A 27,821-nucleotide genomic window follows, 5' to 3' on the forward strand; every position below is an offset into this window, starting at 1 on the left:
GGAAGTATGGCCATTTTGACAATATTGATTCTGGCTATCCAGGAATGAAAGCTACTGTACTCTGAAAAAGGACAGTGAAGAGGACCTCAGAAAATGTTCATCCACTCTTAATGTTAGCCTGATTCTCCTTGAATTCTGATCAAATTTGACAACAATCCCTCCAAATGAATGTTTCCTGAATATTTTTTGAAGTTCCAAATAGCTAATGAGAAATTTTTAAATTAATGAATTAAAAATAAGCCTAAATATGGAAAAATTTGAGCTACCTAAACTAGATTGTAACATTGTCTTCTATCCACTTAACCAAGTAAAACTTTCAGTTGAAACTGCCAAGATTCAGCCTTTAATTTGTAAAGTGATATTTCTATTCTATAAGGCTGTCTTTCACATTTATAAAAAGATAGTACTTTTCTTCCTATCTTAGAAAAGGCAAAGAATATGAGAGATTTGCAAACTTTAAGCATGAGGGTGTCCCTATTGTTTCCCTCGAATTAAGATGTGAAAAATCACTTGTGCTTTTCCTTTCTTTTTTTAACCATAAATGTCTGTGTTCCTGCTCTGGTTCTCTTTATAATTTTCTTCCTTGTGCTTTAATGTGTGTTATGTAATGTTTAAAGGATGAAATATGCACTGCTATGTTAGCTAAGTAAAATATATTTACATATACAGAGTTAGCCCACTTCAATATCTCACTTAATTTTAAAAATTAATTGTCCCTCCAAACCATTTTCATTACGAATCACAGAGTAGAATATAAGTTGTTTTGACTTAATGGAAAACAGACTTGTTGATCTGCTGAAGCCTCTTACAAAATTCCTCTTTAATTTATGGAAACTCTATTATCGGTTTTACATTTTTATATCTTCTCTCATATTCAAGAATCAGATTTCACTCACTTTCACTCACTTCAGAAAAGCTAGACTTGATTCATGTCCAGATACCAGGTATACAGAATTCAGAAAACTTGTGTTAGCTGCCAGCACATACTAGTTTGCTGTTCACATGCCTCCTTGAAATATGCATACTTTTGGCTGGTGCACTGATTCACTGATTCCACCATTGCCCAAATACTATATTTTACTTTTAAAATCATGACAAAAGTCTTAAAAATACTTACTATCCATGAATTAATGTCTCTCTCTCTCTCTCTCTCTCTCTCTCTCTCTCTCTCTCTCTCTCTCTCACACACACACACACACACACACACACACACACAGAGAGACCTCTGTAAAACATGGTTTCCTAATTGAATAACGTAAATGTATGGATTGTTTACAATTAAAATTCAGAAGAAAACCTAGTTATCTGCAACTGATTAGGAACAGGTACAGAGCATACAGTAAATACTAGGAAACATCCAGGAAAACACTTCCTCCTGGTAGCTAAAATGCAAAATGAAATTATTTTATTTCTAATTCAATACTTATCTGAAAAACCATGTATTATTGCTCGCCCGGATTTCCACTGTGACTAAATTTGTAAAAACTATGCGCTTAATTGATTAGTTTTATTTTCCACTGAATAATTCTCAGACCTATGTTACTTTATATTTTTCTTATAAACTTTCCAACCTCAAAGGGATGTAAAAAGTCATCACAAATATTTCTAAAGTAGCTTTATATACTTAGGCAACTAAATTGCCTCTTGGTGACAATAAAAACAATGTTGAATCATTTGCATGACCCTTGAAATGTGGTCCTCTCAATCGACTGCACTAGCCTTGCCTCTCCCTCCACTCCCCCGACAATCCCCCCTTGCTCTTGGTTCGGTCTCTCCTGACTTCATCATGCTCTGAGATGCCTTGCTACCTCCGTTGCCTCAGACTTGGAAAGTTGAACATGGCACCTTCCCGAGATGATTACAGAGCCAGCCTATCTTGCAGGGACTCATTCATGTGGACTAAAACTGGTCACAAAAAATGGCAGATTTCATGGCTTTCAGGTCCTACTTCCATCATGAGACCTCAGCAAATTGCCAAGTACTCCTGGAAGTACTTCCGGAAGTCCGCAGAGGGTGACTCACGTCGGACCCCATGTTCCTCCTCGGCGATGCTCCCTGCTGCTGTAGGCATAGCAGAGCCAGTGCTGCGACCGCTCAGTCCTGCTCACTAAAGCCTGACCCCGAGACCAATCTTCTCATCAGTTCCACATCAGGTCCTTGGGAAGTAAGTGACACTTGTTTGACTGGGCTTTGTACAACACTTTTCCCCAACACACAAACATAACCACATACACACAGTCATACAACACAGACATCGGTGTACACACATCACCGCAGATGTGCTCTTGCAAAGTGCAAAGGCACATTCTGCATTTCTGTGTTCTACTCTTTAAGTACAAAAGAATCCCGCAGTAGGTTTGCCAGACCAAGGATGTTCTTTCACTACGCATGTAGGAGTTTTTCCTGTTTTTTGTTGTTGTTTCTCCAAGATACACGTCAACTATCAGTTTCTCTAGGTCTGATGAATTTTCAAATACTTATCTCTATACCAATTTTCAGCCCATCCCCCATAGCAATCTCTCAGTAAAAGGTTCCACCTTGTTTTCCCATCTGGATTCTTTTATCACCTCACATACCACAAGGCCCTGCAATGCTGGGATGAGAAACAACCACTCCAGTCACCATATAAATCAGTCATTACAGGCAAGTAGTGTAAGAGAAGGAACCCGCCCAATGATCCTCAACCCCACTGGGATTACTCCATCCCAGACCTCCACTTAAACACCTTGTTTATATAATTATCAGCTAGCCCTTGCAATAAAAAGTTAGAATAGGCAATGGCCTCAAAATATACATAAAAGGAATCACAAGAAAAGGAAAACATTAATTGTCATGCCCTTGGACATACCTTATTAGTCCCACCATAACCATGAGAGGGTCAAATTATTTAGCCCAATTTTAAACAGAAGTCCAAGATCATAAAAATATTACAACTGAAGAGGAAAGCAATGAGTTTTCCTTTCATATAATACAGGCTGGTATGTTTAGAGGGCTTCTCAATACAATGAATGTTAGAACATCTTAAGCATTGGCTCAAACATGGGCCTTAGAATCTTTTTTCCCTATAGAGCCTACTGCATTTCATCAGCACCTACTTTATGCTAGATTCTTTATAAATAACTCACCGCATGCCCAAACAATGCACTGAAGTACATCTGATTCCCTGTAGATTGCAGATGAAGGAACCAAGGTCTGGGAAGTTGAGTGAGTCGCCTGCAATCCAACACCCCATGAGAGGGAAGGCCATAGTGCAACAAGAGATCTGACTCCAAAGTGTGACCTCTTTCCCCATAGGAATCTGTCCACAGGCTCACATGGAAGTATATGATTTTTCTCACTATTATTTAGGCCATCAGCATAGGTTGATTTTCACACAACTTAAGACACAGAGACTAGGATAAGAAATACATAGGATCATAACTTTCACTAGTGAAAGGGAATGAGGGTCACATTTGTGAAACACTTGAATTCTCAGGGATGTGCTTACTCTTTCCTGACACTGACAAGTCCTATAAAGGCAGGCTTGGGTTCTCTTCTCCACAGACTCTGGACACTTTGCTGGCCCTTTGCATGACAATCTCATAACTTTACAGATGAGCATTCTGCTTCTCTGCTCAACTCTTAGAAAAAATGAGGATACAAAGTGTACTAATCACATATCATTTTTTAGTACATGTTTGTGATACATAATTACATTCATCATCTTGGGAAACTGGTATATAAATATTACATCTTAATCATTTTTACCTCCCCTTCCCCTTAGCTCTCTCATCTCTCCCTATCCCCAAATCCCCTTCCTAAAGGAATCTATGTACCTCTTCTTGAAAGCATGTGGTAAACTGAAATGGGGGAGGGGGTGTTGAACTGATGTTCTGCCAGAACATGCATTCAAAATATTATTTAAAAGAAATGTTAACAGGCAAAGGCAGAGTCCTACGTCCTGTTTCCTCTTGGTGTCCTTTGAGAACAGTATCTTTATAAAGATTGAGGCACTGTTAATACATCAGTGAATAGGTGAAGCCCAGCTCCTATGATTTCCACCTGAGAAGCTCTGTTAGTTATCTAATTGTTGCCTTTGAGAACTGTCACAAACTTGTTGATCCAAAACATCAGAAATGGACTGTCTCACAATTCTAGACACCAGAAGTCTGAAATCAAGGTGTTGTCAGGATTGGTTCCTTCCTAAGGCTGTAGGGGGAAATCCATTCCCTGCTTCTCTCCTAGCTTCTGGTTAGTGTATCAGTACTTGGCATTTCTTTGTTTATAGAAGCATCACTTCAATCTCTGCCTCCATCTTCACATGATGGGTTGGTTAATCTTGATTGTAAACTTGATTGGCCAGAGAGCTGTCTGGGAGATTAGTAAAGTACACATGTGGTGTGTCTGGGTGAGTCATAGAGGTACAACCTTGGCCTTACATCTGGTCACTGGTCCCTGCCTCTGGGACAACCCACTCTGCTTCTTTCCTGGCATGAGTGGAGCAGCTTTCTTCCACTGTGCCCTTCCACAGCTGCCCATAGACTGAATCTCTGGAACCATGAGCAAAGATAAACCTGTCCTCCTTTACACTGAAGGTGTCAGGTGTTTTGTTCCAGCAATGGGAAAGCTAACCAATGTACATGGCCTTCTCCTTTCTGTGTGTGTCTCAAGTCTCTCTCTCTCCTTTCTCTTGAAAGGATACTAGTCATTGGACAGAGGGTCCACCCTAAATCCAAGATGATCAGATCTGTTGATAAGTTTCTGTTGATGTTTAACTTAATGATATCTGCAAAGTCCCTATTTCCAAATTAAGTCTCCTTCACAAGCATTGGGGCTAGGATCAGGATATATTTTTTTGAGGACTCAATTCAATCCATTAATGGAATGTTAGGAAATCACTAATTTGGGTCAGTTATACGACAAAGTTCAAAATAGACATAATGTGTCCAGGATCTTCAGATCTAAGTGGCACAAAGGAAAAAATTAGACATAGTTACGGAATTCCCATGCACCAAATTTGAGAACACCACCTATCCAACTAAGTTATTCTCTCACTTTGGAATCTGAAAACATTACTACTTGCGATCTGTTATATGAAAGAAATTGAGAATAGTCTTTTTCACCTGGTGAAATTTTTGGCTCTTGAGCTTGAATCAGTTTACACTGAACAAAAACCAACAACAACAAAACACACATACAACCTGGAGCTATACCTGAGAAATTTTCGTATTTTTACTTGAGATAGATAAGGCAACTACAAAAGAGACCCTTTTCCTCTTCTTTGTAAACCAGAGCCCACCATACTGCAACATAAATAGAAAGTACATATACAGAAACCAAAACAGCTGTCTTTGAAGACACAACAATCAGAATGTCCAAATCTCTTAAATAATGACTTCACAAATATTTATGTACTAATACTTATACACTAATACAATGCTTCTGTAAATAAATTCAACATAAATTTATCCAAATAAGTTTATGTTGGTTTTGGATTGTATGTTAGATTCTTCATGGCCTGCACGAAATGAACACTACAGCATAAAATAAAACCAGATGGAGTGAAACTAAATGGTGAAAGGGCCATGGGAAGGTTTTGATAAGGAGTGTAACTTCTGCCTGGTAAAATGTGTGTGAAATGTAAAGGGAAAGGTCCAATGAAGTTAACAATCGTGTGTTCTAGGAAGATTGTGCAGGGAAGCAGAATCCATAGACCATGGATGTGTAGGCCTGACATTTCAATTTGTCATTTACAAATAGGTCATCTTGGACCAGGGATTTAGCTCAATGGTTTCACCACCTGCTGCGCAAGCGCAAGGACCCAAGTTCAATCCCCGGTACCAAAAAATAAAAAATAAAAATAGGTCATCTTACATATATACTTAATGCTGACCTGTTCAAACGGAGAACTTCCAAGCAGAATTATGTCTTTCTGAGCATGTCTTTCAAACTCCTGGATGGAATCAGAGGTGGCTTCATCTGCCTTTTTGTGGGTCTCTTGAATCTTACAGGAACTTGTGAGTGCTTCAGAATCCAAAATGTCCTCCTTGGTGCTCCCACCTGCTTACCCCAAGAAGATTGTAGGTAATCCCATTTGCCTTTGCCATGTTAGCATTGATCAAACAAATAGTAAACTACTTCATTTCTTTGATAGAGTAAATTTTGTTTTTTTCATCATCTAAACTTAGCAAATTATTTTCTTTTTAGTATACTGGGAAAGCACTAAAGGCCAGAAGTTTTAAAATTTAAACAGAACAACATCCTTTGTTCATTTGTAGTATTTACAAGATGAATGAAAGCATAGCTATGTGCTAAAGCCTTTTTCCCATTTACCAAATATATTTGGAAATGTGGATACTGTGCTTTACCCTCCTTTAATATTACATGTTATTTACTGAACATTTTACCACTTACTTCCTGTGATGCTGAAACCAGCTTGGGAGGGTACACTGAGATACACTGAGGAGAAGCCAGAGCTCTCTAGTTCATTTTCCCAAGTGAAGATCCTTGAGAACAATTCCTGAGCTGCACACACACAGAGGCACAGTATCTGGGCTACTTTGTTTCTCTGCATAACAATGCCAGCATTTATACACATGGTACGTGTGCTTTACTTCTCTAGCATCTGAATGAAGTATCCTGTACAAAATTTGTCTATTCATCTAGCCAGATGCACGCTGTAAATATGAAACAATCCTCCCTCTTCTCATCTCGAAAAATGCTGGAAGGTGTAATATGGTATTTTCTGTGTCTCCAAGGCTAGAATTTTAACCAGAACCAGTGGAAGGGAGCCTCTTCAAGCAGAAGGAATGAGGGGTGGTACTGGAGAGAACACTGAGCTGCAGTGCCCGAGGAGCACCAGTCTTCTTTGCTCACTGATAAACTGTGTTACCTCGCATAAATCTTTAAACTTTGTAGGATCTGTTTTATCCTCATGTATAAAATAGTTGCTAAAGTGTCTGACTAGCCTATAAATTGTATGAGACTTTTGTAACCCTGTAAATGGTTTTTCAAAGACCTCTTGGTTACCATCTATAAATGCATGACTGAGATGGTTTCGAAGGATCCAAGCTGGCAGAGCTGGCAGAGTGGAAAGGAGAAAGGCAAACAATGTCCACTGTTCCAGGCCTTCCACATTAAGGCGTTCAATATTTGTTTGCTGACTCAGAAATGGGACTAAACATATAGAGGCCTGTGATGCCTGATTTTGTGATCAGTTTGACTTAGGTCATGATGCTCACTTGTTTGGACAAACCCCAGTCTGTGTGCTGCTGAGACAATATACTTTAAGTTATGATTGAAATTTAAATCAGTAGACTTCAAGGAAAGTAAATTACTCTTCATAATATCATCAATTGAAGGCCTTAAAGGTAGACACTAAAGTCTCCTGAAGAAGAAGAAGAAATTTGGCCTCTAGGCCACAGCCTTGAATCCTTGCCTCAGTTTTCAGCTTTCTGCCCTGGGGGATTTGAACTTGAGGATGCAGTTACAACTGCTGCCCAAAGTTCATGTCAACTCTTACTGGATTCTCCAGCCTGCTAATCCTTCCTGAGGATTTCTGACTTGCCAGCCCTCACTGTCACATGAACTGATTTCTTTAGCAAAAATAAATAAATAAGCAAATGAATGAATGAATAAATGAATGAATACCTGATTACACAAGTTTATAGCAAAGAAGGAAAGAGCACGTGTACCAAGACAGGAATAAAATTTGGGTAGGGTACTATTCTGTAAATGGAAATCAAAAATGGGATCAATCTTTAGAGCTGGCATGTAATTTAAATAAGTTAATATTTTCCTAGAACAGTATTTTGGGCATTTCCAAGCACATAGAAAGCACTCAAACACTTAACTAGTATTAACAGTTTCATCATCATCATTAATATATTAGCATCTTTATTATTTTAAGGTATGCACTTTTCCTATCTGTTCAGGCATGAATTAATAATTTAAACCTCATAGCTACTCCATATAGCTGGTATTACAGGTCCTTTTGGAAGAAATGGAAAAGAAAAATTAATTGGTCCAAGGTCACACAGCTAGTATATAGTGAAGCCTAAGCACAAATTCAATAGAAATAATAGCTACAACTATTAGAAAACCTAATCACCAGAGGCCCTTGTCCTCTTAGGTACTTTAAGAAGTGATTTTAACAAGGAAGACAAAATGATTGTTTGAGGAAAACTAAGCACACACTGTGAATTCATAGAATGATTTTACATGAATTCAACTATATGCATTCATAGCAACTTTCACTTAATGCTTTTGTAAAACTACAATATGGTCTAGCATGAATTCGTGTGCATCAAACTGAGAAATTAGAATTTAGTTTTCAAATGACTGCCTTTAATTGTTTTAATACATATAATTACTCACTCATTAGAAAGAACCTAGTATTTGTAAATATGAATCCTTATGCTAAGGTTGAAGACAATACACTACTTGTCCTCTGTCACCCCAAAGCATTTGTTTAAAAGCTTAAACAGTCTGTAAAAGGTATGGTACATAGCTTCATAAACTAGTGAATCCAAAGAGGCCATATGGCATTAAAGGATCCTGCAATAGTAAGTCTCAAATCATTTTGCCACTTGAGTTCACATATTGTACACAATTATAGAAAATAAGGCCATAATTATTTCCCACAAAGTTTAGCTTCTTTTCAATATTTACAACAAACAAAAGCACACATAATTCATCAATGAATAGTTGTATTTAGAAAACAAAGGGAGAAACTATCGATCAACTTATAACTAATACTCATCTAAATTTTGAATATAATTGATCTCTTACCTTGAGATTCTTCTTGTTCATTCTCATCAGACAACTTCATTAATTGATTACAGAAAACTTTATCATCACCTTTAGGGATGTTAAAAAGAATACATGCATAACTTTCTTTCCAGCTACTTTAGAGATATGCAAATATAATTACTGAAAGAAATAATCATCATAACTATGTGGTTATATTATGGGTCATGGACACAGGCTGCACTCAATATGCTCCTTGTTTTGAAAAAATTCTTTTGTAAATCAGTGATAATTGGAACAATGATTTAAATGCATATTACAGGGCATGTGGGGTATCCAATAAAAAGCAACTCATAGTGAATGGATTATGACACCTATTACTCAAGAATCGCTTCAACAATCATGTTATGGTTTGTCAAATCACACAACAGAATATTAAAGTGTTTGATCAGTATGAATGAGTGCTTCCCATTAGCTGCTCTCTATATATATTTTCTATTCTGTATATGTAAGAAGCACAGACTTTGGTGGTCTCCTGTTCTTTTATATATGCTATCACATTGCAGTAGCCTGTATTAAAGAATCCAGAATTCTTGGCTCTGTTGTGAATTTAAAGCAACAAGAACATGATGTTACCTATACCCTGCAAAACAAGACAAGACCAAACTCAGAAATTTAATCATAGATACATAATTCTAGAAGACGGTTCTATTTGTTTTTTATTGCAGTGCCAAAATCTAACACAGGACCTTGGACACACAAGGCATGTGCTCTACTACTGAGCTACACCCCCAGATCCTGACCTATGCCCCAAGCCCCTAGAAGAGGGCTTAAAAGGTCATTTAGACCAGGGCACATAGCTCCATGGGACAGCACTTGACTAGCAGGCTAAGGCCATGAGTTCCATTCACAGGCCCTTCTCTGACCAAAAAAAGGGTGATCTAGATGTTATCTCCTGCCATTAGATAGAATCAAACATCACCAATGCATACTGAATGACCAGCTTGGTCTTAGAATTAAAATACACACATATATTAATACATCAAATGTGTTTTCCTTCCCATGGGAGGCAACTAAACCATGTGCTTTTACTGTGCTTCTTTCCATACATCCCTTATGTTTCTTTCTCTTTTCTTTTTTGGTATGGGGGATCAAACCCAGGACCTTGTGCTTGCAAGGTAGGCGTGGTGCCACTGAGCTAAATCTGCGGCCCTCAGCCCTTATATTTCCATAACTTACCATTTTGCTACCTACAGGTGGGCCAGTTCTGAAGATGATATTTAATTCTGCAACTCACATCTAAAATGCCATCAAGTACTGCAGAAGAGTCTTGTAGGATCTTTATTCTCTAAGTTAAAAGATCCTGATAATTCTAGGTCTTCCCTTTCTATCCATAACTCAGATTCCTTCAACATTGGTATTGGAAAAAAATCCAATCTAGCGAGTACTAATGGGCCTGGAATAACTGAACAGGAAAGCCGAGGCTGCTGGGGCAGGCGAATATGACATAAAAAGGCCCATGAAGCTAGCAACTTCTGCTCACTGGATACTCCAGAGGGCTTTTTCAATTATTGGTTGACCTACTGATTTTCTATTCTTGCCAAGAGCCAGCACAGAACCTAACATCCCAGCACTAAGGGAAGGGAAAGGGAAGCCTCTCCTGGAATGTATGCTGTTGATCAAGCCTTAGGGAAGCATGCTGTTATTCTAGTACTGCCTGAATCTTTATAATTCTTAGTGGGACAGTTACAAAATGTATAAAGCTTACACATGACTGGCTCATAAAAGAATCTTATTTGGAAGTTAACAATGAGCAACATCAAATGCATAGACAAGAAATTCTATGCTGAAATTAAAAAGTCCCAGTGGAATTAACAGAGAGAAAACATCTTTAGAGGAGAGAGAACATGGGCATGGCACAGGTTTGGTAATAGCCAAACCTGTAGAAAAATGCCAGCAACACCACTTAGCAGCTGTGTAAACTTGAAGGAGTTTCTTAGAGTCCTTTAGCTTTAATCTTCTTGCCCATAAAACAGGATGGTTGTGAAGCTAAAAAGCTAACACCACGCAGCACTTAGGCTTGTGCCTGACATGTTGTAGGCATTTGGCAAAGGTAGTCTCCTCTATTTATTTGCTTGTTTGTTTCTAAGTACTTAGAAATTGTATGAAATGCACAATTTTTCAATCGTATGACCTCTGTCATTTTGAACTAATATTTTTGTTTTCACCATGAAGTGACACATTGTGAATGACTTTTGGGGGTTTGTCTGTAAGGAACCTGAGTGAAGGAGACCTAACTGAAAATTGCCATCGAGGTTCTGGTTCTTAGAAGGCCCAGTAAACAGCTTCCTATCAATGGCACTCCAAGGAAACTCATTCCTTGAGAGTCAAACAGGTCACACAACACAGGAAGTGAAGGCAAGAGAAAAATCCTGCAAATTCAAGTTCAACAATTTGGACTAACCGGCTTTCCTTCCCCCCTTCTGGTGATCTTTTCAGAGGGAAGAGCTGAGAAATCCAACAAGTCAAACAATTTCTGAAGGGAAGACAACAGACTGTGACAAAGATAGGAATCTGAACTCCTAACTGCAATTGCCAGATCTCTGTGATTCGGAAAAGACCCTAAATCTCACTGAGCTTGTTTCTTCATCTTAGAAATGAAGACACTGATGTCCACTTCAGAGCCTAGGTTATAGAGACAGTAGGTTACTCCCTGGAGGTTTGTGTATAAGATGCTCACGCAATGATGCAACTGCATACTGGCCCATTTCTCAGAAGGCATCCCGCACTTCTGCAGTGCATGACTATGTGCTGGACTTCACAAAGCAATAAACAGCAAGGAGAGGGGAGACCTGATTGACTTTAAAGACAGGTCCTCGATGGTATCTGGAGGATGGGCTGAAGGGGAACCGGAAGGGATGAGGACTAAAGCTGTTGGGCAATTTCAGGCAGGAACTGACGTCCACTTGGGACTGTGCGTGAGCAGGGGCGGTAATGAGAGGCAGCAGAGTGTGAGATGCGATCTTGCTATTTTCTTCTCGGCAGACGCTGGGCATCATCTATGAGCCAAACACTGTGCTAGATCCTAAGGAAATGTAAAGTCTAGTGGAGAAGAAAGCTGCTGAAGAAATAATTGTAACAATAAATGTGTAACTAAAACTAGGGCTCATGCCAATGGGAAAAGCAAGATAATAAGAAAAAACAGCAGAGTTAAGTTCTAGAGCACGGAGAGAAGACATTTAGTAGGTCAAATCAACAGGCCCTCACCACCCTACAAAATATTATTAGCAATGAATAAATTGCTACTAAATGTAACCTGTGATGGCTAATTCTATATGTCACCCTGACATGGCTATGTGCCCATTGTTTGGTCAAACCCTAGGCTACTTGCTGTGGGGTATTGTTGAGGTGTTGTTAATATTTAAAGCAGCTAACTTTGTAAAGGTTAACATTTAACTCAGCAGACTGAGTAAAGCAGATTACTCCCATAAGGTGGGCGGGCCTCAGCCAGCCAGTCAAAGGCCTTAGGAGAAAAGGCTCAAGTTTCTCAAAGAAGAAGTAAGTCTCCTCAACACTCAACACAGAAATTAGACTTCTATTTATGGTCTCTCCTCTGCAGAATTTGGACTTAAAGAAAGCAACATCAGTTCTTACCGGAACTTCACATCCAGTCTGACCAGAATTCCAGCCTTCCTGCCCTGTGAATAGATTTGCCAGCCCCTAAAACTGAGTGACTCAATTCTTTACAACAATCTTTCTCTCACCTACACACATGCACATATATGTACTATGTAATTGGTATGTATATAAGAGAAATATATGTATTATACAATATGAATATATTTTAGAGAAAGTGTAATTCTATTGGTATGCCTCTTTGGAAAAAGCAAAAAATAGTATTATCTGTATCAGGTCATAGAAAATCAGAGCACATCTGTACATTTAGTCCATTGGATTCATTGATATCATGTGGATATAGAGTCCCTCATTCAGTATTCAGGAGACAAGGGGAAAAAAACCTCTTTTTCAATCACAAGTTCCTAAGTCATATGGGAGAAAGAAGTCATTTAAATGAAATAAAGTACAAAGATTTTTGCCTATTTTGTGAGAAAAAGAACCTAGTGTTCAATCTGTCCAAATGACAAGGAATGTAGAGATTTTTTTTCAAATAAACATAATAAAATAGATCTTCCAGTTAAGAAAGAATCTTGGAAGGAAGAGAAAGAAAAACACTGAAGAAGAAATTAAGAGAGAAAATAGGAAACAGAAGAGAAATAAAAGAGGGAATAAAAGGAGTTCAGTAGAAAGAAGGCTGGAGGTGGAACTCCTCAGTGGTGACAGTGCCAGCTCCTCTCCCCGGCAGATCCCAACACAGCCTGAACTAGGGACAGGCAGAGACAGAGCCATCACGTCTGAAATGTACACCCAAGTTAACCCCAGGTATTGGCCAACAGTAGCTGACTAGGGAAGGGGCTAGACTGACCACAGACACAGGGTGAGCATCTCTAGTTTGAAAATCCAGAACTCTAAATGTTCCAAACTCCAGAACTTTTGGTTGCCAACCTGATAACATAAGTGGAAAATTCCTGCCATAAACAGAAAATTCATGCACAATATTATTTAAAATATAGCATAAAAATCTTCACACACTATGTGTGTTAGGTGCATACAAAACATAAATGAATATCATGTTTAGACTTACTTTCCATCCCCAAGATGTATCATAATGCATATGGAAATATTCTAAAATCTAAAAAATATCCCAAATCTGAAACAAGTCTGGTCCTAAGCATTTTCAGGTAAGGGATACTCAAACCTGACTGAGGGGAACTTACCCTTCTGTAGTTTGATTCATGTTTTATTCATCCAACAAACCTTATTAAGATAGCTTTCCTAAAGTAGGGAGTACATTCATTACAGAAATTCTACCAAAACACCCATATTATTGCAGCCTCTAAGAAACTAAAAACAAACTTCAACTGACAATTCAGTTGACACCTCTCCCCAGAAGTCACTGGGATTGTCTCTCACCCTTCAAGTGTTTATAAGAAAAAAGGAAAAAGTTGTGATTTTCCAGCTTCAAATTCACCTTGATGTTTCAACAACTGGTGAAAACTTCCCCTGAACTAAATCTTTGTCTTATCTTGCACATATATCTTTTGATGATATCTGTGAATGCTGCATCATTAAAAATAGGTTTAGTTTATTGAGAATTGCTTTATAAAATAATCTTTGCACTATAGCTGAACCCTTTTATTTGTGAAAATTTAGCCCAGTCTCTTATTAAAACGTGCAATTTCCATTACTGGTAGCTACTACTGGAATATGATCTTCTGAATGTGAATGAGTCTAAGGAACATTTACCAGTGTCATTATCTCATCAATAACCTATGTAAACCCTAGAATACTTTGTAAACTATAAAATCTGCACAGAGGTATGCACTTAAGGAGCAATTGTGAATTGTTATTTTATAACCACAACTAGATTCAAGATTATAGGAAAGAATATTATTATCATATCCACATCTCTGTGGCTCAAAGGTTAGGTGGTGATTCTGCACATTCAGTGAAAGGAATTCAACAGTCACGGTGAATGGAAATCTCATGTGCTTGATGCATCTTACTGAAGAATGCTCATTTTAAATTTGAAGGGCAGAGATGCATTTGCAAAGTGATGTCCCTCAGATGCATGACATGGGTCTTATAATGGCCCGAACTTTTCACAATAGCCTCAGATGAAAGCAGACAGATGCTTCTTTCATCTCACCAGCTCTCTGTCCTTGATCAAAAATTACCTTCACTGCCCATCATGTTGTTAGTGGTTAAAACTTACCATTTAAATTGTAAGCTGCAAAATCTAAGCAGAACTGCATGTGTGATCTTTGTCACCTCATTTTCATGAATGGAAAAGAATATTCTGACACAAAAATTACATACTTAATTCTAGCTCACCCTCTCTGCTGACCTCCATCCCACACTGCCTTGGGTTTATTTCCTCATCCATCAGTGGGTCAAAGTAATTTCTGCCATATTCATTTCCTGTGGAAAGTACACGAGGTAGGGGTCAGTGATTATTAGAAGCACATGAACCAAAATGTTAATTTTGAAATCAACACCAGAACAGAAGGACCTGAGCTACTTTATAAGCTTACATTTTTTACAAGTTTTCCAGGCCTCCCGTTTTTGTAATTATCAACTTGCAAAAGGTCAGACAAGGTAATTTAAGAAACAAGTTCACACTATCTTTCTGTTGATAAAAAATTAATGGGAAAATTATCAAATGTAGACTTTAAAATAATAGGGAAAACTTACACCAAACTATTTTAGGATAGATTCGAGAAATGGACATTGTTGGACCATGATTATGTGTAGAGTTCACTAACAATTCTATTTACTGACTTGTATTTCATTAAGCTTATCATGTGGCTGTGCCCAGAACTCTGTAGTAGTGTCTTCAGTATGAAAACCTGCAGCAAAATTACCATGTCAACAGTAGAGAGAAGAGAGAGACAGGAAGAAAAAACAGAAGTAAGGAAAGGAAGGAGGAAAGAAGGGAGAGAGAAAAGAGACAGGGCTGCTTATAGGTCTTTTTTAATGTCAACCTAAGTAACATGAAGGGGAGGTATAAATGCTGTAGTCAGAAATTTTATACACTATACATCAACAAACTAAACACCCTAACCCCAAATTTCTCACTTCACAGTTCCCACTTATTCTGTCCTTATCTCTGTATCCAAACTGTAGCATGAGGTTTGACTTTGTAACAGAGAAAAAGGTCTGCTATCAATTTTCTAAATCTAGTTTCATTCTTCCTGCAGACTGAAATGTATATGTCTGTTGCTAGTAATTTGCATTCAGCAAAGTGTAACCTACTCCGTTGATAATCCAAGTAGCCTCAAATGCTGCAAAAGAAATAAAGCATTGTGGAATGAAAACAACAACTTCAAGGGTATGGCTCACAGTGAAAGGTGCATACACACCAGGTACACTGTGATACTCCACAGTATGTTCTAGGATCAAAAGTAATCCAAACAGCAACCCCTTTTCCAAGGGTAAAGGACACTTGATATGAACCTAGGTTTAGTTTCCATTTCTGGACTGGCACATTTTTGCTGTAAGTCTCTGTTCTATCAATATAGTGTGTACAAGAACTGAAAACCTGCTTTACCTGGAGTCCTCAGTAGAGAAAAAGTGAAAACCTGCTTTACCTGGAGTCCTCAACAGAGAAAAAGTAATTGAAATTCACTCTTGTAATGTTATCTGCTGACAACTATGAGGGTGGTATGAATCCTGGGGCTACGAGATCAAACTCTTACGTACTACAATAGCAGAGCCATGCTACCTCATTCGTTCTCACTGTATTTGTTTTTCTCTGCCACAAAGCACGAGGGTACCTGAGAACATTCTTTCCTATGCTGGCAAAATATTCACCCATCCAGAAGCAAAGATGGCAGCCTATTGTTATTATACTGCCTTCAGGAATCATTTTTCTACTGAACACATATCCTAGAAGTTTCCTCGACTCAATGCAAAACTCAAATCCTCTGCCTCCCAAAATAACCCACTAGTAAATAATTCCAAGATAAACAAGATTTTAAAACACAAAACCATGCTAAATTAGTTTAAACCAGAGGTCTAGGAAAGCATATAGTTGGCCATCTTTATCTGTGGATTCCATACCTGTGGACTCAACCAATCATGGATCAAAAAGATTCAGACCAACAAAAAAAAACTGCATCTGTACTGACCATGTACAGACTTTTGTGTTGTTATTTTCTAAAGACTACAGTATAGCAACTAGTTACATGGTGTTTCCATTATATTAAGTGTTACACGTCATCTAGAGATGACTTAAAGCACACAGGTTCATCTTATACAAAGGACTTGAGCACCTATGGGTTTGGGTGTGGGGGCAGGATCCTGGAACCTATCTCCCTCAGGTGCTGAAGGGACGACTGTACTTAGCTTTTAGGTTCTCGAACCATCTTCATCTCAAGGCTGGGGTCTTGCCCGGATGTGCATGAAGAAGGCCTGCACACTGGGAGCCTTTCAAACTTCTAGGTGTCCCATCAGAGGTCCATGCTTACACACACAGCTGGGAGCGGGCCCCCTACGGTCTACACAAACTGCTCCTCTGCACATCGTGTGGGCTGATGAGCACATGTCAGTTATCATAGACGCCCTCTTGGAGTGACTCATTTTGTATTTCCCATTCTGGGATATAGCAAATAGCATTTAACCAGGAAAGAACTGTGAGCTTTCTTGCATGCACCAAAAGCCACTGCTTGCCACTCCTAGTCCTGGGTCCCTTTAAACAGCTCCATGTTCTATATTTTATTACCTAGCTGTAGAGCTCATATACTTTGTAATTTATATGTATTTTCTGTCATGTTTTAAATTATGATATGCATTTCTTTGCTACATACAGTGTACTGCACTTGTCTTTTCTGTCTCATTCACTGAAATACAAGCTCAGTGAGGGCAAAGCCATCATTCATCCCTGTGTTCACGCCGAGCACACAGCCTGACACACAGAGGTGCTCAAGCAGGATGTGAATTCACTAGTTAAATAAAACTCTCCTGGAAACCTGCCGTGGCACCCAGATTGTTTCACTGGCTACACGCTCTTCCTTGATTAAAATGAGCAGCAAGACAGTGCCTTTAATCACCTTTTATTCCTCTTTTCCTTTCCCTTACCCCTCCCTTCTCTCCTTTCCTTCATGGTCTTTCTCCATCACTTCTCTTTTTAACTGAATCCTATCTTGGAACCAAACACTATGTCTTGATTTTAAAAAAGACAAAAACACTAGGATTCCTGTGTTTGGAGCATAGTCTGCTATAAGAACAAGGAAGGTAAACACACACAGCCAGCTATGATTTCATGTTGCAGTGAAGGATAGAGCTCTGTAGGAGCGTATAGGGAGGGCATCTCACCTCTACTCAAAAATATTCAGAATAAAAAATTGCACCTATACTGAGCATTACAGACTTTTTGCTTTTGTTTCTTTGTCATTAATCTGTAAAAAAAAAAAAAAAAAAAAAAGACAATAACAACTATAACATGCAGGGGTTTCAAACACTTCCTGGAGTTTGTTACCTATAGTAATTTTGTAATCAGGATTCACCAGGTCCAAAAATGAACCAAGGGAAAAGAATTTTTGACAGAAAGGAAGACTTGGCCAAGAAGAAAAAGCACAAAGCCATACAGGCAAGGGAGGCATACTTTGTTAGTTCATGTCTATTCATTTTTCTTGGCCTCCTATATTTATAATTTAGCAAAAGAAGAAATGGAATCCAAACTTCTTTGCTAGCCCCAGAATCGAGTTTAACTAATATTTTTGCTCAAATTATTAAGACTGTGTCGGACAGTGTCACCTTATGCCAATATGCTATCCATTCATTTATTCAACTAATATTTTTCAGTGCTTATCGCGTGACTAAATCAGTTAAACACTCTAAAATCCTTCCCTTCCCACAGCTTAAAATTTGTAAGAGAAAGAATGAACATGATAAATGTCTAGATTTCATGATTTGTTAGATGGTGATGAGAAGAGAAACTAGAGCTACAGGCGATCAGGTCTCCAAGAAGAGGGGTCACATGTCGTCAAACATAAGATGCCATTTGTGTAAGCCACTGATGCTCTCGAGCCAGTTAAGATTAGAACACTATAATGAAGTTTTTACCACTTATTACTTGTAATTTACTATTTTGCCAATGGCTAGTCACAACATAAATCAGTCTATGAATCAAATAAGAGCTCACGTAAATTTCTAAAATATGTGTGTACCTATGTCCTTTGCATTAGTGTATCGTGCCCAGAGAAGCCAATAATCTAGACCTAATGGGAAAAACTGAAGATGGCAAATCTTATGGGTTCTGTTACAAAATTTGGAAACAATAGACTCACGCCATCTTAAAACTAGCTTCCTTTGCTCATATTTTATTGGGTAATGTCAGTTTAATAAAAATGGATTGTTTTAGCATAGGGGGTATATTACCAGAAGCTAGATTGCTAATAGGACAAATTCTTAAAAGTATCCTAATCATTCAGAGTATGCTTTTGGATATATCCAAAATCATCTCACAGGAAAATTAACAGACCCACTGAGAAATTCAAAGTAGGCCATGTAGCAATACAAATACAATAGGTTTAAATCTGGCTGAGTTTAACTCTTTGTGATATTCAGATGAATGATATGACAATCACATATGCATATATTTGAAGTATGGCTGTACACTGAACAATCAGAAGTGATACATAAACTAATAAATCAATGAATTGTTCCTGTCAATACTCTTCATTCTCTAATCTGCTTCCAACTTCTGACCATTAGCTGTGCAGTGTTGAGAATCAGCATTGGTTAATACATTTCTTGTGCTATTTTTTCTGAACTGGAGGAGAAAGACACATTCACTTGCTTCCTGCCCTTCCACACATATCAGGTTTTCCTGTCATTTAACTCAGAGCAGCACAGAATATAATCAGTTCTTTTACTTAAATTACACCACACATGAACTTTGGTCAGCAAAGCCTCCAGTGTGCGTCCATGCAGTTCCTCGGGGGCTGTGACAGTGAGGATGAAATTGTCCACCAGAGGAAGGTTAGAACAAATCATTGAAGTGTCTTGAATCAATGAGGCAATCACTTCCTTTCAAATCAGCTGCATTAGCTAAAGAGGTAGAAAAGCTAAATGCATCCATTGCCCCCGTTCTTACCCTTTTCCTGTAAATCCACCTGCTTCGGATCAACTTTTTATCAACCAGCAGCATATTTCCCATAATATACTATAAATTAAGTAAACACAAGGCTCTGCCTATGAATTAAATAAGTAACTCAATAATTTGTAGTCTATGATTGCAACTGTACACTAACATTGTACAAAATAAGATGTCCTCCTGAACTCCTTTTAAAGGAATGATCTAGAAAATTAAAATTGAACTTGATACCTCTGAATTTTAAAGATTTAGAAAGCATGATATTTTTCCCACTTTGAAAAAGCTACTACAAAGTTTAAATATGACCATGGGCTAGGCAAGTTATGTAAATATATAAAGTATAAATGTGGAAATCAGACAACTGTACTAGGACAAAAAGAGAGGAAATGCAACCTAAAGTTATTGAAAAAATTATGTAGTTATTATTTGAAGACAATACAATTTTGTGTCATGAAACATTAGAGAAATAACAGAAAAACTTTTACAACCGAGATGATATAATTTCAGTAATATTTTGATAAACCACCAGTTAATTATGAAGAATCATTGACTTTTCTAAATACCAATAACAGCTGCTTTGAACATATGATGAACAGAAATCTAGCATCTGTAACTCCAGATAACCTTCAATAATTAATTCATTAATATTCAACTTTCATATGAATCTATAAGTGATCACCAAGATTATTAATCATACCCAGAAACAAATGAAAGACAAATGACTAAAAAGAGAATTAAAAACAGCAAGTCAAAGATAGAGAAGTTCAACTCCATTTCCCATTTCTCCATATTAGAAAGGCTAATCTTTGAAAGCTGGTCTACTGCTGACAAAGTGCCATGCTGGATAAATTAGCTTTCTCAACTGCCTGTTCTTACTTCCTTTTCAAGTCTTGTGGGTATTTGATATAACAGTGGTTTTAAAATCTAAATACGGTAATAGTTTGAGTTTGCTAACAAGTCCTAATTAATCAAGCCATAGTCTTCCTCCCCTAAAGCCCTCCCTCGCGGTAAATTGCTCAGCACTCTAACTTGCAAACCACTGGAGGCCTCTTGAATGCATAACTGCTGTGGGGCTTTACCGTGCAGTCCCGCAAGGGATGAACACATCCCGTGCTCTGCTGGACCTAGACTCCTCCATGAATGGAAGGAAGCATGTCCCAGAGTTCCCAACTTATAAACAGGAACAGACTTCCAGCCCATGAGTAACTGTGGTAAATCAAAGGGTAAGTACAAATACATTGATTTGTTCTCTCCTATTGAAAAGGCCTCCAAAAGTCATATTAAAATAGGCTTCTTTCTCATTTGAACCCTGGCAACATTATCCCACACATAAATAAGCTTATGGACACAGCTTGGGATGTGGCCTTTCAAATCGTGAGGTACCTGACACTAAATATCGGTCACACCCCTGATGCTTCGGCTTACACCTTCATTCATTCAACAAGTATGTACTCGCTGTGGATTTAGGGTTGCTTATATTTATGTGATGCATGTAAGGGTTCGTTCTAGTAACAATGCTTTTATCACACAGAAATGCACTTCGGTATTAAAGCAACTCATGTAGTGGGTTACTAGATTGTGTAAAGACAAAATTAATAACCTATCTCTGACAAATCTGGTAACTACGGGCAAATATTTTTCTTTTCACCTTATAAAAAACATTTTCACAGCTGGGGATTTAGCTCAGTGGTTCCAGCTCTTGCCTTGCAAGCGCAAGGTCCCAAGTTTGATCTCCAGTAACAAAAAAAAAAAAAAAAAAAATTTCATAACCGAATAACAGTAATAATAATTATTATGCTTTTTATCATTATCTTCAAAGCAGTTACTCAACAGGAGACATAAACCAAAAAGATTCTTGCAAAAAAGAAACAAACAGGTAGTAACACAAACTTTCTTTTCAACTAAGATAAACTATTTGTATAAATGAAACGTATTAGCATATATATTGAAATATTTTTAAAACAAGATATGTAATTTGGGGAAGTATTTGAACTTCTCTACTTCCTATTTATCTCTTTCCTGCTTTGTTCTTTATTTCTGTATATACATTATATGTATATGTATACATATTTTCTCATATAAGAGAAACTATGCAATACTTGAGGTTGTGTGTCTGATTCATTTCACTTAACATTATTTTCTCAAGTTGCATCCATTTACCTACAAATGCATCAGGTTTATCTTTATGGCAGCATAGTACTCCATTGTGTATAAATACCACATTTTTTGTATTCATTCATCTGTTGGACACATATGCTGTTTCCAAGAACTAGTTATTATAAACTCTGCTGCTATAAACATGGATATGAATGTTTCCCTGTAATATGATTTTAATGTTTTTGGAAAAATACCTAGGAAGGGGAATAGCTGGGTCAAATGTAATTTTGACTTTTAGTTTTTTGAGGACTCTCCACATTGATTTCCATAGTGGTTTCACTAGTTTATATTCCCACCAACAATGTAGTAAAGTGCCTTTCCCCCACATCCTTGGCAGCATTTGTTACTGTTAGGTTTTTTTCATGATTGCCATTCTTTCTGGGGTAAGACTGCATTTCAGTGTAGTTCTAATTTCCAAGGGCAAACTTGTTATCTCATGAGGCAAAGGATTCCAGACTCCCTGTTTTTTATAGGGCTTTTGGTCAGTCAATGTGATGAATGTTAAGAAAATTTATTTTCTGTTAAATTGTTTTTAACACAAACCAGAAAATATACAAAAGAAACTCTAGATGTAATTATTTAGAGATTGAAGGCTAATTTGTACTAAAAGCATAAAATGTTAAGGTCGTGAAAATTTTTTCTTAAAATGAAAATGTAACTATCAGACTCCAATTTAAATGGTGGCCTACTGAAGACTGAAATTAATATGGAATTTCATGGACATAGTGAAACTCCTTATTCTGATAAGAAAAGCATCTTTTATAAAAATTCCCCAAATATTTAAAAGGATGTAAGTAAACAATCTGGTATCCTGTCAAATTGCTAAGACACTCACTGTTACATAACTTGGGCTTCAAAAATTGAAGTTTTCCTCTTTTTCTTTCATGGCATAGCTGGGCTTCTGTTAGGAGAGTCAGGGGGCCTCTCCCCAGTCTCTCTGTGCTCTGTAGCTCTAGCATTTCTATGACTCTAAAATTCTTAAGCATCCTTTGCACCATCATATAGATTCTTGCATTCACAGTATTTTTCTAAACATATACAAGTTATCAAGTTATACTGGCATATCAAAATGTACAAATTATATAATAGCCTTAAATTTTACACTGACTCTCATAGGGTCATTCTTTGAACTACATACAACAGATTATATAAAATATAATTCTACAAAATCATATATTTGAAGCATCACTAACATGAATTCAAAAAGACAGAAAAATAATGCTTAAAAGTTGGTCAAGTGTTACCAATGGCTTCAATTTTAACACTAATGGAAACAGAAAAAGATATGACAAATGTACCTGCTGATTTCCCAGGGAAATACATCTGATTATCTGAGGATAAATAATTCCTTCTGAAAAGAAAATGAATTAGGGTTTTGTTTTTCTGTGGACATTCCCCTAACTCAAGTATTTGATTAAAATATTCCTTTCTCCAACTGGATATTGTTCTAGAACTCTGTTATTCCTTTATAAAATTTAAAAGGAAAGAAAATAATTTGTATAAAGTGGCTGAATATTTTACACATTAATATCTACACATAATGTAGTCTACACATTAATATCCACTTCTGTATTTCAGTAGTAAGAATGCTTTCCCAAGTGTTTATTTTTAGACTTCCAAATCAATGAAAGAGATTAAAATCACTTAGGAGCCAAATGGTATCTAAAGACATAAATCCAGGTCAGTTCAATAAACCTAAAACAAATGATTTTCTTAATAATTGTTGAAATGTCCTGAAGCAAAAAATAGTTTTTAAATGTTCTATAAATTTTATATAACACCTGTTTTCCATCTTAAGGGAAAAACAGCTATAAATGAGAATGATGTAAACAGTTTTATACAATATCACTTTTAAAATAAGCTAGGCTATGTCCACAATGGGGAAAAACAGTTCCCCTCAAATATTTTCTCAGACGATTTGAAGTATTCACAGCACAAGTGCTTATATGCTATTTTATCACAAATATTTGTACATATATGTTTCTAATAGCCACAGCAATATGAAGATCAATTTTGGGTCACAATTCTAAGCCTAATCCAGGATTCTCTAACTCACATGCCACCATTACGGGTCTCCTACTATTAATTCAGACCACTTCCACCTCTTCGGGAAGGATCTTAGTCGTGCAAGGTCACTGGTCACTCCCTGCAGCTTCCTCGGAATTTCAGCCATTGCCTTCTCTGCTGTGCAGCCTTCCGTGTGGCTGCTACTGGCAAGGATTCTGGGTTCACCATGATGCTCTTCATACTGCAGGTGACTTCACACCCATCATGAAACCACATGGAGACCACTTACTGTCAATTCCAGAGGTGCTGCTTGGGCTCCTGAAGGGATCGCTGCGGCCTCCAACACTGATTCTGCAGGCTCCTTCCCACTGGGGGCTCTGCTGAGCTCTCTCTAGTTTCTTCTCTGTTCTATCAAGCCTTGAACTCAGCCTGTCTCTCCCATGGTCCATCAGCAATGCCAAGTGAAGGGTACACTCAAGTTCTCCCACCCCACTGTGGACTTTCCTCCATGTGACTCAGATTAGCAGGGAAGGTGCTGAGGCCCCCAGCAACTGAAAGAGACCTCAGTCTTTCTTCTAAGGCCCCCTCTTCCTAAAACCCAGCAATAAACACCTGAAAATTGGATCGCAGGAAATTAGATTGGTAAGCACTGAACTTGATCAAGAAGCCTTTCCTCTCGGGCACTGAGCTGCTGATGTGTGATCAAGCTTCTGCCCATCTCCTTCCTTAGGAGGCCTCTCCCAGGGGGCCTCATGGTCTTTCTTAAAATGGAAATGCAACAAAAGAATGAGTTAAATGGTGACAAGGGAGAGCTTAGTGAAGTTTAAATTTAATATAGGATTTCTCCAACATCGTACAACTTCTTACTCTTACAGCCAAAAGTATTTTTGAAAAATTCACCCAATATTTAAAAGAAATTGAGTTATTTTTTATTTTCTGTCCAACTGCTACATTCTGTTCACATCACTGATGCATCAGAAAATCCACATTTCTTTCCCAGTTTCTCACTGAAAACCTATGTTCATAATCGGCCATTTTAATCCACAAATCCTTACACATGTTCAGTCCTAGGATGTACACAGCTTAGTTTAATCAATTAAACTGGAATTCCAGTTATACTCATTGAATATCCATTATCCAAAATAGTTGGGACCAAAAGTGTTTCAGATTGTGGATTAATTGCATACATTTAATGAGATATATCTTGGGGATGGAACCTGAGTCTAAACGTGATATTCATTTCTGCTTCATATATGCCTTATACACATAGATGCCTTATACACATAGCCTAACATATTCCATGCACTGTTTCTAGTATGCTTGTGATTAACAACAACCTGTCACATAAAGTTATGTGTGGAACTGTCCACTTGTGGCATCATAGCAGTGGGCAAATAGTTTCAGATATTGAAGCACTTCACAATTTTTATTTTATTTTCAGATTAGGGAGATTAAGCCTGTATTATGTTACATGCACACACATACATACTTTTTTCCTACTTTTCCAATAATTTTCTCAATCCAAGAAATATTATTTATAAAATAGCAGTAAATGTTTTATATAAGAAAATACTGGTTTTTTGAGAATCTGAAATAATCAATTATAATTCTAAAGCTGCTCTCAATGTGACTGCTGTTGAAACATGTTTCATGAACATAGATCCTTTGTGTCTATTTTGTTTATGTCTGTATTTCTCATACCTGGGTTAATGCCTAGAAAGCAGAACATGTTCAGTAAGTATCCTCTTCAGTGAATGAGGAGAAGGAAAAAACAGATATATAAAGAAATTAGTGTTATACATAATTATAAGTAAAAATATCACATAATTTATTTTATGGCCAACTAATCATGCTCATACTACTGCCCTTTTCATTTAAGTTGTATTTACACTCAGAATCGGATATGGTCAGTAAGTAATCCAAGACATATGGACCAGAGGGTACATTCATCAGATTTTTATTTGGTTTATCTTTGCTTTCTTGAATCCATTTCCCCTCACTAATAGCATCACAATTTCCTAATCCCATTGTACATAGTCTGCACAGATCAGCAACTCTAGATTCCTGGCTTCAATCTATTTCTTCCACCCTGTGATAAAGCCAAGGTGTGGGTCAGCGGCCTAAGCATGAACAGTCACATGCTCTTCCTTAGGACTTTGAATTCTGAACAAGTGAGCCAAGGATGGAAGGAACCTGACAATCACTCACCACAGTAGCGACAGCTGTACTCGAGCCAAACTGCTCCTGCTATGAGAGAGTTACTGTGCTTCCAACTTCCGACACTGCAGGCACCATGCTCACGACCAATTCTCTTGAGCTTACAAATCTTTCTGTTTAACTGGAAATCATTTCTGTTTCTTACCACTAAGAAATGTTAAGTGATTCATGTCCACACAGAAACCCTAACAACCAATGTGCATCCCTCGGGAGATGCTACCCTGTGATGTCCACCAAGGGAGCACAGAAACAACTGTCATCCTCCAATCCCAGGAGAAAACAGGAAGGGAGACGGAGATCCCTCAAAATCCTCAAATCCTCTTTTATTAATAACTACAGCTCTGCTCACTTAAATAATAATGCATAAAATTCATTATGTTCATTTTCCATCCTCTATCATTCTGAACCTCAGTGAAAGTTAGGATTTGAAAGGAAAAATCCGATCGCCTGCAATTCTATCACTCATTACTGGCTTAACTGTCATATTCACTTCAATAATTATTTCTATTTCTTCTTATCTAACGTCTTTTCATGGTGCCTTCTCACATCTGACCCAGATTTCCTTTTATTGCCATTTAGAGCTCATGCATTAACTGCCTTTTAAGTGCCACCATACATATTCATAACATTACAGATACCCTTTCTACCTACCCAGCCCTCGGGACTATTAGGTTAGGAACCTAATCCAATTCCCCTCTCTCTTCTTTAAAACTCTAAGGAGCTGTGGTTTCTCTGCCCCTGTCCTTTCTCATAAAGATAACCATCATTAGGCCAAAGCATCACTGGCAATGAAATACTCCTCTGATCAGGAAAGCAGAATACATACATAAAGCCCAGGCTCTGGGCAGACTGAAGCCGAAAATGAGCATCCAAACTGCACACATGTACATTCCTCCGGGGATTCACCAGAGTGGGTGGTTTAATGTCTTTTGCTAATAGCCTACAAATGAAAGGCCACTGGGAACTGGAAAAAAGAGTATGAAGCTGAGCCTGGCAGACTTTCCTCAGAAGTAAGGAGGTAAAAGCAGAGCAGGAGAAAAGGAGCCTGGGCAACAGTAGAAGGAAGGACAGAATTCTGTTTCCTCTTGTTCCATTTTGTTTTCTATCTGAATCGTGCAAAAGTGAATGATACCAACTTAACAGCGTCAGCTCCACAGTGTCCTTCCATTTTCCCTGAAGATGCCCAGATGGGTAAGCCCTAGGGAAGGCCTCACCTTGAGAGTACAGGTGGGTCTAAGGGTGCATGAAGGCTTCTCAGTGGTCTGAAGCCACACACTCTACGCCATGGCTGCCCACTGTGCCTAATTCTAAAGATTGGCATGTACTTAAGTTACTTTTCTCCTCTACTAAGGAACTCGGGCTGTCATAAATTGGAAATCTTTTTATCTAAAAGTTGTTTATCAAAAATCCCTCTCCTAGATTTTTTTTTCATAATTCAAATTTAAATTACTATTTATCTAATAATTTTACATTCCTGTAGATAATTTGAATAAAATAGTACTGGAATTTTTCCATTGCTTGCAATGTTTTCCTTTAAAGAGCATCTTAAAGGGGGAAACATATATATTTATATGAACAATATTTGTTTTAATTATAAAAGTACCATGGAGAAACTATGTAACTATTCTAATTTGTCTAAGTATTCATATGGCAGACAATATAAATCATATTAAGTTATATTAACAGGCTATATTGTGTTCTATAATACATAGTATTTTCTAAATTCTCATGTTTAAAATAGACTTTCTTGTTCACAGAACATAAAATTGCACATCTCATTTATAACTGAAGTTTTTGAGGCTCTCCAGGGGGGTGGGTGGAGGGCTAAAAATCAATCAAATAAATATTTGTAACAATTAGCTTTGTGCCAAAATAGAGATGCTATAACCCATTCTTGAGTTCATGTCTGCCTGGATTTCTAAGGATGATAACTATTTCCTTCATGTTTTCATCCAAAACTCTTTCTTTTTGGTTTTTTCCACTCTGCTCTATTTTA

The 27,821-nt window shown here is 37.6% G+C and overlaps 1 protein-coding gene across 1 annotated transcript in view; it reads right to left on the reverse strand.

Moving 5' to 3' along the window:
- LOC101715907 (uncharacterized) overlaps positions 1 to 27,821 on the reverse strand; it is a 497,493-nt gene that overhangs the window by 305,755 nt on the left and 163,917 nt on the right. Inside the window, 3 exon segments of the mRNA XM_087182557.1 lie at positions 5,873 to 6,039; positions 8,770 to 8,838; positions 14,680 to 14,766. Coding sequence (XP_087038683.1) covers positions 5,873 to 6,039; positions 8,770 to 8,838; positions 14,680 to 14,766 — 323 coding nt within the window.

Source organism: Heterocephalus glaber, unplaced genomic scaffold, assembly GCF_053883595.1.
Source record: "Heterocephalus glaber isolate CG9 unplaced genomic scaffold, H.glaber_assembly_v1.0 deba00001472, whole genome shotgun sequence".
In the NCBI taxonomy this organism is placed as follows: domain Eukaryota; kingdom Metazoa; phylum Chordata; class Mammalia; order Rodentia; family Bathyergidae; genus Heterocephalus; species Heterocephalus glaber.